At 42.9% G+C, this 13,029-nt stretch overlaps 1 protein-coding gene across 1 annotated transcript in view; it reads left to right on the top strand.

Moving 5' to 3' along the window:
* The window catches only part of SLC7A14 (solute carrier family 7 member 14), a 55,672-nt gene that overhangs the window by 28,126 nt on the left and 14,517 nt on the right, over positions 1-13,029 (top strand). The window contains exons 3-5 of the mRNA XM_039236529.1: positions 1,478-1,695; positions 9,481-9,627; positions 12,363-12,571. Coding sequence (XP_039092460.1) covers positions 1,478-1,695; positions 9,481-9,627; positions 12,363-12,571 — 574 coding nt within the window. The remainder of the gene's footprint in view (positions 1-1,477; positions 1,696-9,480; positions 9,628-12,362; positions 12,572-13,029) is intronic.

Raw genomic sequence — 13,029 nt, 5'->3', positions numbered from 1 at the left:
TCTTCTTCTGTGAATCTATCCTAGGGAAGTCATTCTAATTTCCAAAAAAAAAAAGCTTTATATGAAAAGATATTCATCATAGCCTTATTTATATTAAAGATTAGAAATCGCCTAATTATTCTATAGTGGAACAAATGATTAAGTAAATTGTGGAAGCATATTACGTAGCAGTTAAAAGGATGATTATGAGGACTGTTGTAATAATATGGAATAGGTTAATGATGCAATGTCATGCAACAAAGGATACAAATGGTATATGCATCATGTTAATAACTATATAAAAATAAAACCAATGCAGGAAAAATAACTGTAAGGAACTTCTCTAGTGGTTTCAGCAATGTTTTTTAATTTTCATAAATAAGCACGTATTAATTTTTAAATGAGAAAATATACTTGTAAAGAGGAAAAATGGATTCCAGTCTAGCAGAAGTCAAGGAAGGTTACTAGAACTGGGTGAGCAATGAGCAATCAGAAGCTCACGTAAAACATGCCATGCACTCTATCCGTCACTTGTCCCACTTTCCATCCTAATGTCTGACTTTAACCTCTCATATTCATGGGAAGCCAAACAATAGTTGGGGAAGCTTTGGGGTCTTGCCCCAGAACTTCCAAGTATAGATTCTGTGGCTGTGTGCTAGTCATGTGACTTTGGTGTCCCTATCTTAGAGTAATTGACAAAAATGTTGAGCATGCAGATACCATAAGAAGATAAAAAGGTATGAAGACCACATCTCCACAATATACTGATTTCATGGAATGTTTAGGCTTGTCCAAACTCTTCACTTTACAGATGAGGTCCAGAGAACTGAGGTATTTGCCCAAGGCCACACAGCGGGTCATGGGCAAAAGTACAGCTGAAATTCAGGAGCCTGACAGCTGAGGCAGTGCCTTTTCCATTCTATAGAGGGCAGGAGTCCACTGACCAACAGACAAGTGGGATGTGTTCACTGCTTATCTTCTCTGCAAACAAATACACATAAATGCAAACAACACCCTCTTCCAATAGTGTTCAAAGATACACATTTTCAGACTTTCTAAAAATGAAAAGATTACTAGGATGGAAAATTTATGGACTATAAAGTGAACAACAGTGAAGATAAAGCATTTTTTAAATGACATGTTAAGCCCATGATATACACCACCAGTATGTCAGGACAGTTCTGACTTCGAGTGTTCTGTGCCATGGTTCCCTAGGCTGTGTTGTCTCTGTCATATCATGTATCCCAATTTTTGGTCCAGGATATTAGGTCGTCTTCCCTGTATTTCCATACAAATTTGCAAATAGACACTTGCGGACCACAGTGTAGGCACAGGCACTCACACAGACACACACTTGCACACAAGCCTCTCCTCTCTCCATGACAACCTGATCACCCTTGTCAGAGCTGAGTGCGAATGTTCTGAAGGAGCGCTGCTGGGAGCTTGCATGGCCCTTTCTCCCCTCTGAATGATATTAACTCAGGTCTTTCCCCTCTAGGGAAAGGTGAGAAATCATACCCTGACCTTCTGGCTCTGGTGATTGCTGTCATTGTCACCGTCATTGTTGCACTGGGGGTGAAGAATTCCGTGGGCTTCAACAATGTCCTCAACGTGCTGAATCTGGCCGTGTGGGCGTTCATCATGATTGCAGGCCTCTTCTTCATCAATGGGAAATACTGGGCTGAGGGCCAGTTTTTGCCCCACGGCTGGTCGGGGGTGAGTTCATTTCTAAAGCCTCCCATGGCTATTGCACACTCTACCTTTCATCTTATGGCTAGTCTGAGATATATTTTTAAGAAAATGTTGCTCTGTCCAGTAATCTTCATGGCCTCTTTTTCATTACTTTTTATCTGAATTTAATTGGAATGCTCTGAAAAAGTGGTCCTATGTAATTTTTAAATTATGTTTCATAAACATTTATTGAGATCCTATTTTATACAAATAACAATAAAAGATTTGATGTTTTGGCCACGTGAAATATGCCTAATCCTATGCTAAGTGCACTGCCTGTAATATCTAAGGGTCCTAATAACCTTGCAAAGAAGATATTTACATTCTGGTCTTATAGATGAAAAACTCAAGCTTAGAGAGGTCAGTGTGTGATCATCATTACACACACAATGTAACTGGCAGAGTCAAGACCCAAAGGCAGGATGGTCTGACTCCAAAGCCTGTACAGCATGGTCCTATAGAATCTCTCTGGAGTATTTTCAGAGAGACACAGCTCTAGTAGACAAGGGAGTAAAGACGCCAGGAGAGTGGGTGGGTAGGAAAGGGATGAGTGTTGCCTGGGTACAGAACTAGAGAAAGAACAATTTTTAAATTTAATCCCAACATTTGGCCCGATATGGAGAGCCCCACTGAAGTCCAAGTGCAGCTGGGCCAGCCCAGTGAGGGCCGCTTATAAATCCCATTCCAGTGGCATGGCTCACGGCAGAGAAGTCCACCTGAAGTAGACCAGAGAGTAGGCTGGACCAAAAGGACATTTTCAGATCTCATCCCCATGATCTGGGTGGTGAGGTTTATGCTCAAGAAAAATGGGAAGGTCAGAGTGGCAAATTCTTTTTGCTGACAAGTAGTTCTAAATTGTGCCTGGATCCTTTTTCTAATATGACTAAAAATGCCTACTTATGAATTCATTGGTAACATTTGCCTACCTATCTCTCTTTTTTAAAAAAAATTATAGAACATAAATCAGAGAATTTTGAGCTGGGAGAGATCTTTGAAATCACCTGGTCTTATCCCTTCACCTAGCGGGTGAAGAAACGGAGGCCATGAGAGGCACAGCAGCCTAGCACTGGCAGACAGCACGTCTAGGACTCTGCCAGATTTGCTTTTGTAGCTTTTGCTTAGACTGGTTTTCCTCCAAGATGTCCAGGGACCAGAAATTTCTCTTGGAGAACGCTCAAAATAACTCCAATTTATTCTGAACCGTGCCACACTGTTCAATGCTGAGAAATAAGCAAAGGAGGAATTTAAGCCAAGATTTCTAGTCTTCTGCTTATCTGTAAGTACCGCAAAGTTCATCCCTCCTCCCTGAAGTGAATAAAACCCGAAACTGGTCAAAACCAGAAGAGACAAAGAAACACTGTTGACCCCATTCTGGATCCCTGAGTCTATATTTTCTTACAATACAAATCATTCCTTTCCTATCAAATAAGAAAAACAATATATTACAAGAGTGGCAAAGAAAAACATGTTTTTCCGGAACTCAACTGCATTTCCATCATAACACACAAAGGCGTTCCCATCACATTTTTCACAACCTAAGAAATTTGGGGGTCATGGGTTTACTGTTAAGACTTTGACCAACAGCTAACTTCTGTGCTCTCAGGTTTTCTCATCCACCAAATGGGAAAACTAATTGCATCAAATGTTTGCCAAAAAGAATAACATGTTGCATATTTTTTTAGTATACATTGTGTGGTTAGCAATAGTGTTAATTAAAGGAAGAAGGAGCTAGAGTTTATCGACTACCTATTAGGTGCCCAGCGTTGGGCTCTATGGATATTATTTCACTCTTATAACAAAACTTTAAAGCAGGTGCTGTTGTCCCCATCTGAACAGGTAGAGAATCCAAGGAGAGGGTAGGGAGCTTACCTGAGGTCACTTAGCTTAGTCGGGGCCAGGACTGAAATTCCTAGTTGGGTCTATGTGACTACAACATGCTTTCTACTGCATGGACTACCTTGTGCATGATCACTCCCTTCCTTCTGAGCCTTCTCTTTAAAAATGTACTAAGGTATTTTATCCAACGTGTCACATTTTCATTTCCTTTAACATTTTACAAAGTGATAAAGCCTTAGAGCTATGAGAAGCATTAAGACATGGTCTAGCTCCTTTTCTTACCTTCAGTTGGGAGTATAAATCAACCAAGGCCAAAGTGCATTGTTTACTAAAACAACATAGCAAAGCAATTTGAAAACCTTTCTTAGTTACTCAGCTCATGTCAACTTTTCAAAATCCTCCTAAGAGTTCATCCAAATGGCGTGCATTGTAGTCTAGGCCCCATGTAAAGACTAGAAGCAATTAATCTCTTCTGTGCCCATGCCAAAAGAGATGAATGAATCTTTTACCCTTTCCCCTGTGCTTTGTGCTGGGGTATTTAGTCTCTTTGGGGTCTCCTCTTCCCACTCAAGGCTTCCATATCCCTCCTCAGGATAGTCAGGAATCTACCTCATCAAAGAAGGAACTAAATCAAGCCAGCCTTAGCGGCCCCCATTTATACATAACCCAGGTTCTTAGTAGCTTTTGTGGCAAGAAAAGAAGATCTGAAGTCAGGCATAAAAAAAGAAAGAAATCATACCATTCCTAACACTAACCATTTTCTTTGTGATGCACTCTTTCATGTACACTTTTAATTTAATCTTCACAGCAGCCTTACAAAATAAGGACAATGATCTCTACTCTTAGATCAAAAATACCTTAAATTGAGAAAAGTTAAGGCTACAGATATAGATCATAATGGAGCTAAAATTCAATCCCAGTCCTGCTTGAGTCAAAGCCCTATTTACTCCACTACTCCCTAACCTGGGTTTGGACATATGGGACCAATTGTCTCTCTTTGCACCTTTGACCTCGCTAACCTCACTGCAATCCAACCCTATGATTTTGAGTAGGCTTGTCATTGGCCACCAAAAAGTTCTGGCTGGGATTTTGTATTTTTCACTGCAAATCCACTATCCCTGCAGGAAATTAAAATATGTGTTCTAGTGGCTGTGACTAAAAGCATCAGCTGAGCACAAAAGAAAGCCCAGTTCGAGGATGTTGCTGACTCATCCTCTTTTCTATCTGCCTGGCCTTGGACTTCTGCATAGTACATTTCCTCCCTAGCAAACCAGCTTGGACCTGTTCTTTCTCAACTTTGTGTTCTGGTCACTTTTCCAGTCCATCAAGGCCACTTTGTTTTCTGTGGGAGTTTTTTTGAGTTTTTTTTTCCTTTTTTTTTTTTTTTAAGTAAGCTCTTCACCCAATGTAGGGCTTGAACCCATGACCTCAAGATCAAGAGTTGTGTGCTCTACCTACTGAGCCATCAAGGTGCCCCTAAGCAAAGCCACTTTGAATATGGATACTAAATTTTAAGATCTGAAACCCTCTCTTGGACCTATCATCCACCAAGTTAATAAACACAATCCCTACTCTGTTATCAATGACTGTCAACAAAAGTGAGTTGACTACTTGGCAGCTGGATGGACTTCTCCTTAGGGTAAACCTGAGCCCTATCCCTGACAAAGGGCCAAGTCCAGAGTTCCGATCCACTTTACTCTTCAATCACTTCTGGTAGGATGAGCTGGAGAAGATCCTTGTGTTGTGTAGGAGATGGTTTATAAGAATACCCAGTACATGACTTGACACACAAGTACTTTGAAAGGGTTAATAATGAACAATCTGTCCTCTGGCCATGGACCCCTCACAAGCCTACTCTTTCCCTGCTCCAAACACATCCTTCCAAAGAAAATAGCTTCAGGAATGGTTTACTCACTTACAGCTTCTGGGTCAAATGCTGCTTTGGTCTTGAAGAGCTGAAGAACAACAAACATTTTTCTCTAGATCAAGTAACTGCTGGCCCTCAGCTGAACCCTTGCTTCCATCTGCAGTTCCTCAGCCCCTGAACATTGTTGGATGTGTATTGCCTGTATGTTATTTGTTCTTGATGTTATCATATGTTTTTTTCTTGAACCAAATATGACACTCTACCACACAAATAGCTCTAAGGAAAATGGTCCTTAGCAAGTATTTGTGGGGAATGCAGATGGCCTCCAAACAAAGGAAAAGTTGGTTTTCGTGTTCTCCACATTTTAATTCATTTGCTGGAACCTATTAACACATTTTCCCACCATCACTATGGACAGGCTGCTAATAGATCCAGAGCTTGAGGGTGGTAGAAAATGCTATTAAAATTGGAGTTTTGTCTTGTTACCATGGGAGTGAATTATATAAAGGTGCTCAGTTATCTCCTAGACATCTGGCAGACTGGCCAAGGTGGAATATGGAGAGCTGCCTCATTCCTATGCCTCTTGAATATCAGCAGGACACAAGGGGCCAGCTTTTAGGGACCCCACACACTAAATAGCGTGCCACTAATGACATTGCTTTTGACAACCAAATAAGCAGAGGCCTCCAGCAACTGAGGCATGTGCTGCTTCCCCAGAGAAGCTCTGTAGAGGGATAGGCTGCTCTGGATCGCCCGGCCAAGCAGGTACACCAGCTTTCCTCTGGAGAACTTTCTGCTTATGTTGTCAAATTAAAAAGTCAATGCTATTTTTATTTATGCAAAATATGTTTTTAAAGTTAGGAGAAAATATCAACAAACCAGAAACATGCACATACACACATTTCACCCACCAATTTCATTCACAGATGCTCACTTCTAAGTACACACACATTCTTTCATGCATGGAAGGGAATCCTAATCACAAATACCAAGGCTCGGATCTGAGGTCTAGAGAGAATGAGTAGTTTTAGTGGTTATTTGGGTAAAGACACACCCGTACATAGTTACATTTCGTGACTCTTTTGTATTCATCAATCAGGGATCATTTGCTTGCAAGGAAGAAAACTTCATTCAAACTTACGTAAATAAAAAGGTGACCTTATGTGCTAATTTTATTACCTTCTCTTTGATAATCTGTGTATTTAATCATCTATACCTTGTTGATATAGGCCAGGATCTGTTTGATCTTGACAGGTATGCTCGGTTTTTTCCCTTTGCCCTCCCTCCCCAGGTCCATTATCCATCCTTCATACTTTGTTCTGTGCTCCAGAAGGCCCCTTGCTGGTTGCTCCCTATTGGACTTAGCCAATGGGCCTTCACTGAAATAATTTCATTTCAACCATCTGAGTTAAATCCTGTTTCCTGCCTAATGCAATAGAACCTCCAAATGTCCTTCCTTTGATCTATCCAGTCTTCCTTCAACTATAATGACTTTCTGCTTTTACATAGCAAATTCAGGCTAACAGACATTCTCTTTGCAAACTAAGAGAATGTTCCCAACTTGACCATAGTCAATATTCTGGTATCTCATCATTTTCAGTAGTTGCCATTTATTCTTTCAATTATTTGGAGAACAGTAGAATTTGTGTTTCATAAATAATATAGGCCCTTATTAATCTCGTTCAGTTTATTACCATAGTCAGGATTGTATTTTAGGTCTTGCAGTATCCTCTGGACTCCAAGCCACAGGAGGTTAAGCTCAGAGTACTTTTGCTATTGACTGTATCCACATCCCCAAGCACAGTGCCTGGCACATGGCAACAGTTAATAAAAGCCTAGGTCTTAAAAAAGAAAAGACAAGGAAGAGGAAGAATTTGTTTATACCTTTGGGTTTGATCTGTTCTAGAAATTTTACAATAGTAAAAAAGTACTGCTGGTAAGAGCTAATATTTATTAAGTACCTACTGTAGTCTATGACTTCAGTTCATTGTATTATCTCATTTAATCCTTATAACAAGTAGCAAGCCACTGGGGTGTCTGGGTGGCTCAGTTGGTTAAGCATCTGACTTTGGCTCAGGTAATGATCTCATGGTTTGTGGGTTTGAGTCCCACATCAGGCTCTGTGCTGATAGCTCAGAACCTAGAGCCTGCATTGGGTTCTGTGTCTCCCTCTCTCTCTACCCTTTCCCTGCTCATGCTCTCTCTCTCTCTTTAAAAAATAAATAAATGTTAAAAAAAAAAAAAAGAATTTAGAATAGATGAGCAGCTCTTAGATTATTTTGTGCTATGGACTCCTTGGCTGTCTGATGAAGCCTACGGCCCCCTTCTGAGAATCGTATTTATAAATGAATAACCTAATTACATAGGAACTCAAAAGAAAGCAAATATATTAAAATATAGTTATAAAAATATTTTTAATTATGATATAATAATGATGTGCTTCTTTATTAGTGCTTTAAATATTAATATCTATGTCTAATAACTATCATAATTTGGAAGTAGCAACAAGCACAAACAATATTTCAAGATCTCTGCAACCATCTAATATTATAGAAAAAATATTTGATTGCTATTGGTGACAAAATCATAGGTACTATTAGTTTGTCACTTACATTCATAATTTAAAGAAATGCTTATGTTCAGCCAGAAATTAGTAACAATAAAGATGTAATCTTTTCCTGGCAAAGTGCATGTACCACCACCACCCCCCACTGAGTTGAATGGACTCCAGGATAAAAATGCCCAGTTAGGAAATTGTAACTTTAGAATCCTAGTGGGAAAGACCACAGAAATGACCAAGTTACGTTACAGGTAAGCTTCTGAGGTCTGAGAAGATCTTCAGTTTGTTATGTACCTGGTAAATACCAGTACTTAGTATTTTATCTTTTACTTATTGAGAAGCCAGGGGGGAAGGTAAGAGTGAATATTTGGGCACAGGTATCTGCTTGGCACATGTTTCAATTTCATCATTTATAAGCTGTATGTGGAGAAAAGGGGGGGTGGGTGGGAAATGGTCCATTCCATGATGAATCTCACCCCTGGACCCCTGGCTAGATCTTGCATGTTGCCAAGGTCCCTCACCCATACACACAAGTCTAGAAAAAGCCCTCTCACCCTCCCCTAAAAGGACATTTCCCAAGCATTCAGAGAGGCACATTTTAAACTTTCAGCTGATAATGAGAATGCTAAGGTGGGGAAATTTCATTTAAGGTTTAGTTAATTCTTTGGAAGAAAGTAACACACTCCTCAAGGGAAGATTTGCACTGACATCTTGACTTACCAAGTCTCAACCACCCTTGCAGCCATGCAGTCTCCAGTCTGACAGACATCCAGCAGATGTCACCGGATACCACCTCCCCAGCCCTACACTGCCTCTCCCTGCACATCTTCTCCAGCCTTATAACCCAACTAGGTCACTACAGAAAAGTCAAACTGTCTCTACCTGTCTCCCCATGGAAGACAATCGGGTATCTGAAGATCTGAAAATCTTTTCTACCATTTCAGGTCTAGAAGTTACCACAGAGATGATGAGAGGCACCAATGGTAATTTATGCAGGACAATTCTTTGTGTGGAAGCATTTGAGCCCTATACACTAAATGCTGAAAGCACACCTCATGTCTCTGTGACAGTCACAAGTAGCTCCTCACATTTCCAAACACCCCCTAAGGGAAGTCATACAGCCCCTGGTTGTGGTTGAGAATGAGTAAAAGAAAATAAAGCACAGAGTGGTTAGTTAATGAGTTCCCCCAAGACTTAGGGATAACCAATTTATTGATTTATTTATAACCCTACTTATTTCCCAAAATGATTTGAATATGTTGAACAACCCAGTCTTTATTTGGCCATAATTCTTCTTCTCTCCATTTTACACATGAGGGAATTGCCCAGGATCACACAGCTAGAAAGTACAGGAGATCAGAACTCAAGTGTTGAGCATGAGTTCCACCATGTTATTCCCTGCGCTGCTCAGTAACGTGGCTGAGCGCTGAGCAGTTTTTGGTACCACATGTTAGGTCCTGCTGCTGCCCTGAAACTCTGAGTCTGAAAAATGCCATTGTCCTCCCAGGTGCTGCAAGGAGCAGCCACTTGCTTCTATGCTTTCATTGGCTTTGACATCATTGCCACCACCGGAGAGGAAGCTAAAAATCCCAACACGTCCATCCCTTATGCCATCACCGCCTCTCTGGTCATCTGCCTGACAGCATATGTATCTGTAAGTACTACATCCTTTCGGGACCATCTTGATGGCCTTTTCATATTTGACCTTAAGAAGTAGCTCTGGGACTGTGTCACCTTCTGTCAGGAAGTGGTCCCTTCCTTGTGTTTTCTTGGTTTCTGTATGCACGTGTCCGTGCAGCCTATATCCCCACCCACCAATGACAAGAAGAAAATCAGACTCCAAACTGGAGATGGGGGCCCTCTTGGCCTCTGAGTTTCCATCCCTGCACCTCCCCACACACAGGCTCTGGGTATCCGCTACTGCCCAGGGGATGGTGTACAGGGAGTGGGCTGCTGTCCAAGGAGCTCAGATCATAGGCTGGCAGTAACGGGTGGGTGTTCAAGCAGAAGCATTGTGGACCTCTGTGCACCCTCCTCAATGCTCTTCTGTCTTCTGGGAGCTTCCCGGCAGCGAGAGGCGAGGCTCCCCCAGAGTGGGGAGAGAGTGCATCATCCTCCAGAGACATTCTTCCCCTCAAATCTCAGGGGAAATGCAATTTCTTTCTGCCGTTGCTCCCTCTTTTCATACAAGTCCAAGCTCATTTTTCAAGTTTTTCTGCCAAGGGGAATCCTTAGAAGGAAGTCTTCAGCTTCCTGTCCTCACAGGATCAGATGCTCCTCAGACTTGTGATGTGTCATTTCTCTGTTCCCATCCCAGAATTTCTATCACAGAAATAGTTCACTCACAGCCAACATCTTCCTCAGCTCCTGGCAATGGAGAGAACCAGCCAACAAGCCAATAGGTGTGTGATCACAAAAATGCCCCAGGCCCTGAGGGTCCCACTCACTTCACTTACCACAAACAGGAAAGAGCCAGCAGCTGGAGGTGCCACCTCTGCTGTATAACATAGGAAAGGCACCTCCTGCCCCCAAAACAAACAAAATAAAAACAGCTTTAGCAACTACCTAAGGAAGCCAGACCAATGGTTGGCTTGGTCATTAGGGCAAGCTGCAAAATAAGATTGTTCTGAACACCAGAGGAAACCCCAAGAGCGACCTTGGATGTGGTTTATAGGAAGTCAGTTGCCCCTTGAAATTGTTTTATGGGTGGACCAATTATCACCTCCTCCTACACACACACACAGGCAAGTGGCTTCATTCTCTGATGATCCCTGCAGACAGTGTTCAGGGCGTGAGGTGGGGTGGGGCAGAGCATCTTAGGGCAGAGATACTCTGCTTTGCATTTCCCCTCTTATTCATCCCTTATATACCTCCCCCTCCTCCAGGGGTCAACCTCTGCAGCACACATAATAAAGTTGATCAGCACAATTCCTTTCTTAGCATAGCGCTTTATAGCCTATAGAGGACTTCTATCCATCTGCCTACTTGTTGCCCACCTGGATCTAACATGAACAGCAGACTCAACGCAAATTGCTGCAGGAATCAATCCCACTGTCCTCCAGCCCATCCCCAAAGGGGATGTTGCGAGTGGTGAAGTTGCTGAGAAACAGTCTCTTCTAGGACACGTGGCCCTTACCCAGGCTTCAGGGGCTGTTTGATCTTGCTCTGGTCAGCAGGCTGCCGTTCCACCATCAGGAGAAGAGCCAGATTGCTGGGCTGTGGTGGTCCATCTTGCTGTCCTCCCTAGCAGCCCGTGGCTTCATTGGAGGGTGTTGGCTCCTGAGGAATATGCAAAGAAGTGGTCTGGAAATGCCCACCCTCCCCTGTTCAGGCTCTGAACTCCCTTCTTGATGCTAGCATTGGCCTCTGCAGGCCAGGGGGAGCCTGAACCTGTGACTGGTGGTTTCATTGCCTGGGGCCATGAAGGGAGGGATGTTATGGCAGATTTATGACATGGGAAGAAAGATAGGTCCCAGGAGCCAAGTGGTTACTGGCTAAGCAAAGCCACAGTAGTCTTACAACCCCAGAGGAGGACTGGGTTTCATCCTGATGCCTTAATTTGTGGGCTGCCTGGCTCTTGGCACTGAGCTACAGAGAGGAAATAGAAATATAGTCCTTATATGGGTCCCTCTGCTAACTGGCTATGGACCCCTGATCACTTATCTTTGGAGTTTTTATCTCTGATCTTCAGAGTGAATGGGAGAATACAGTTAAGAATATATAGGGCCCTGGGGGCGCCTGGGTGGCTCAGTCGGTTGGGCGTAAGACTTCGGCTCAGGTCATGATCTCACCTTTCATGGGTTCAAGCGCCATGTCAGGCTCTGTGCTGACAGCTAGCTCAGAGCCTGGAGACTATTTCAGATTATGTATCTCCCTCTCTCTCTGACCCTCCCCTGTTCATGCTCTCTCTCTCTCTCTCTCTCTCTCTCTCTCTCAGAAATTAAAAAAAAAAAAAAAAGAATATATAGGGCCCTGAAAGTATAAAAGAAGTGGGAGTCTTCCCCATGTGGGCCGGGTGCCCATGGCCACTCCCAGGCCCTGGCTCCAGTGCCTTTGGCTCCAGTTCCTTCCACGTGGTAATATCTGCCCTCCATTGAACTGTCAGTGTAGTTCTGCTGTTGTGGGGCTTAGATACCTGCATACTTACTCTTCAGATATGAAAGAGCCTAAGAGAGATATTGAAGACCATCTGGTCAAGTCCACTAAATTCTAATGTGGGGAGAAAATATTGAGACCAAGAGCTCCAGAGGCCAAATGACTGGTCTAAATCAAGGGTGCATGCCAAGAAGTGGCAAATCCAAAGTCCTGGCCTCTTTGTTCTTCTATGGGACATCCGTCCATGCTGTCAGTCCTCTCCACCTCCAGCCATGTTTTCTCTTGTTTCAACAGGTGAGCATAATCTTAACTCTGATGGTGCCAGTCTATGCCATCGACACGGAATCCCCACTCATGGAGATGTTTGTGGCTCATGGGTTCTATGCGGCAAAATTCGTAGTAGCCATTGGGTCAGTTGCAGGACTGACAGTCAGTTTGCTGGGCTCTCTCTTCCCAATGCCAAGGGTCATTTATGCCATGGCTGGTGATGGGCTCCTTTTCAGGTAAGGACTATGTTTTATGAAATTTATTCTGCTCCGCCATGCCTCTCCAGGGAGAATGTCACCCACTGTCAGCCTGACTATAATTTTGATGTGAGTGTATGTCACATAGATGATGGAACTTGTCATATGCCCTAATAAAGAGTTTGAATGAATAGATGGAAGCCCCCTAACAGCGCCTCAATTTGACTCTGGGTCTCCCAATCTAGCACAAACTGATATACTCCCCCTAACTGCCCCTCCCCTCCTGTTTGACACTGTGTGCTGCTTTGTGAAGATTGTGGGTGTCAAACTGCCACACTGGGTGGCTTCAAGAAGGAAGGACCCATCCCAGGGACATCTTGGGCCTGCCCTCACATTGAAGCCTGGTACTGCCCATCTCTCCACAGCCCCTCTGAAGCTGAAATCATTCAAAGCTACCTCACAGGAAGTATAAGACCATCTGAACAGAACCTAATAAC

Source organism: Hyaena hyaena, unplaced genomic scaffold (assembly GCF_003009895.1).
Source record: "Hyaena hyaena isolate Hyena2069 unplaced genomic scaffold, ASM300989v1 scaffold_112, whole genome shotgun sequence".
In the NCBI taxonomy this organism is placed as follows: Eukaryota; Metazoa; Chordata; class Mammalia; order Carnivora; family Hyaenidae; genus Hyaena; species Hyaena hyaena.
This window is presented reverse-complemented; position numbering and strand designations above follow the sequence as displayed.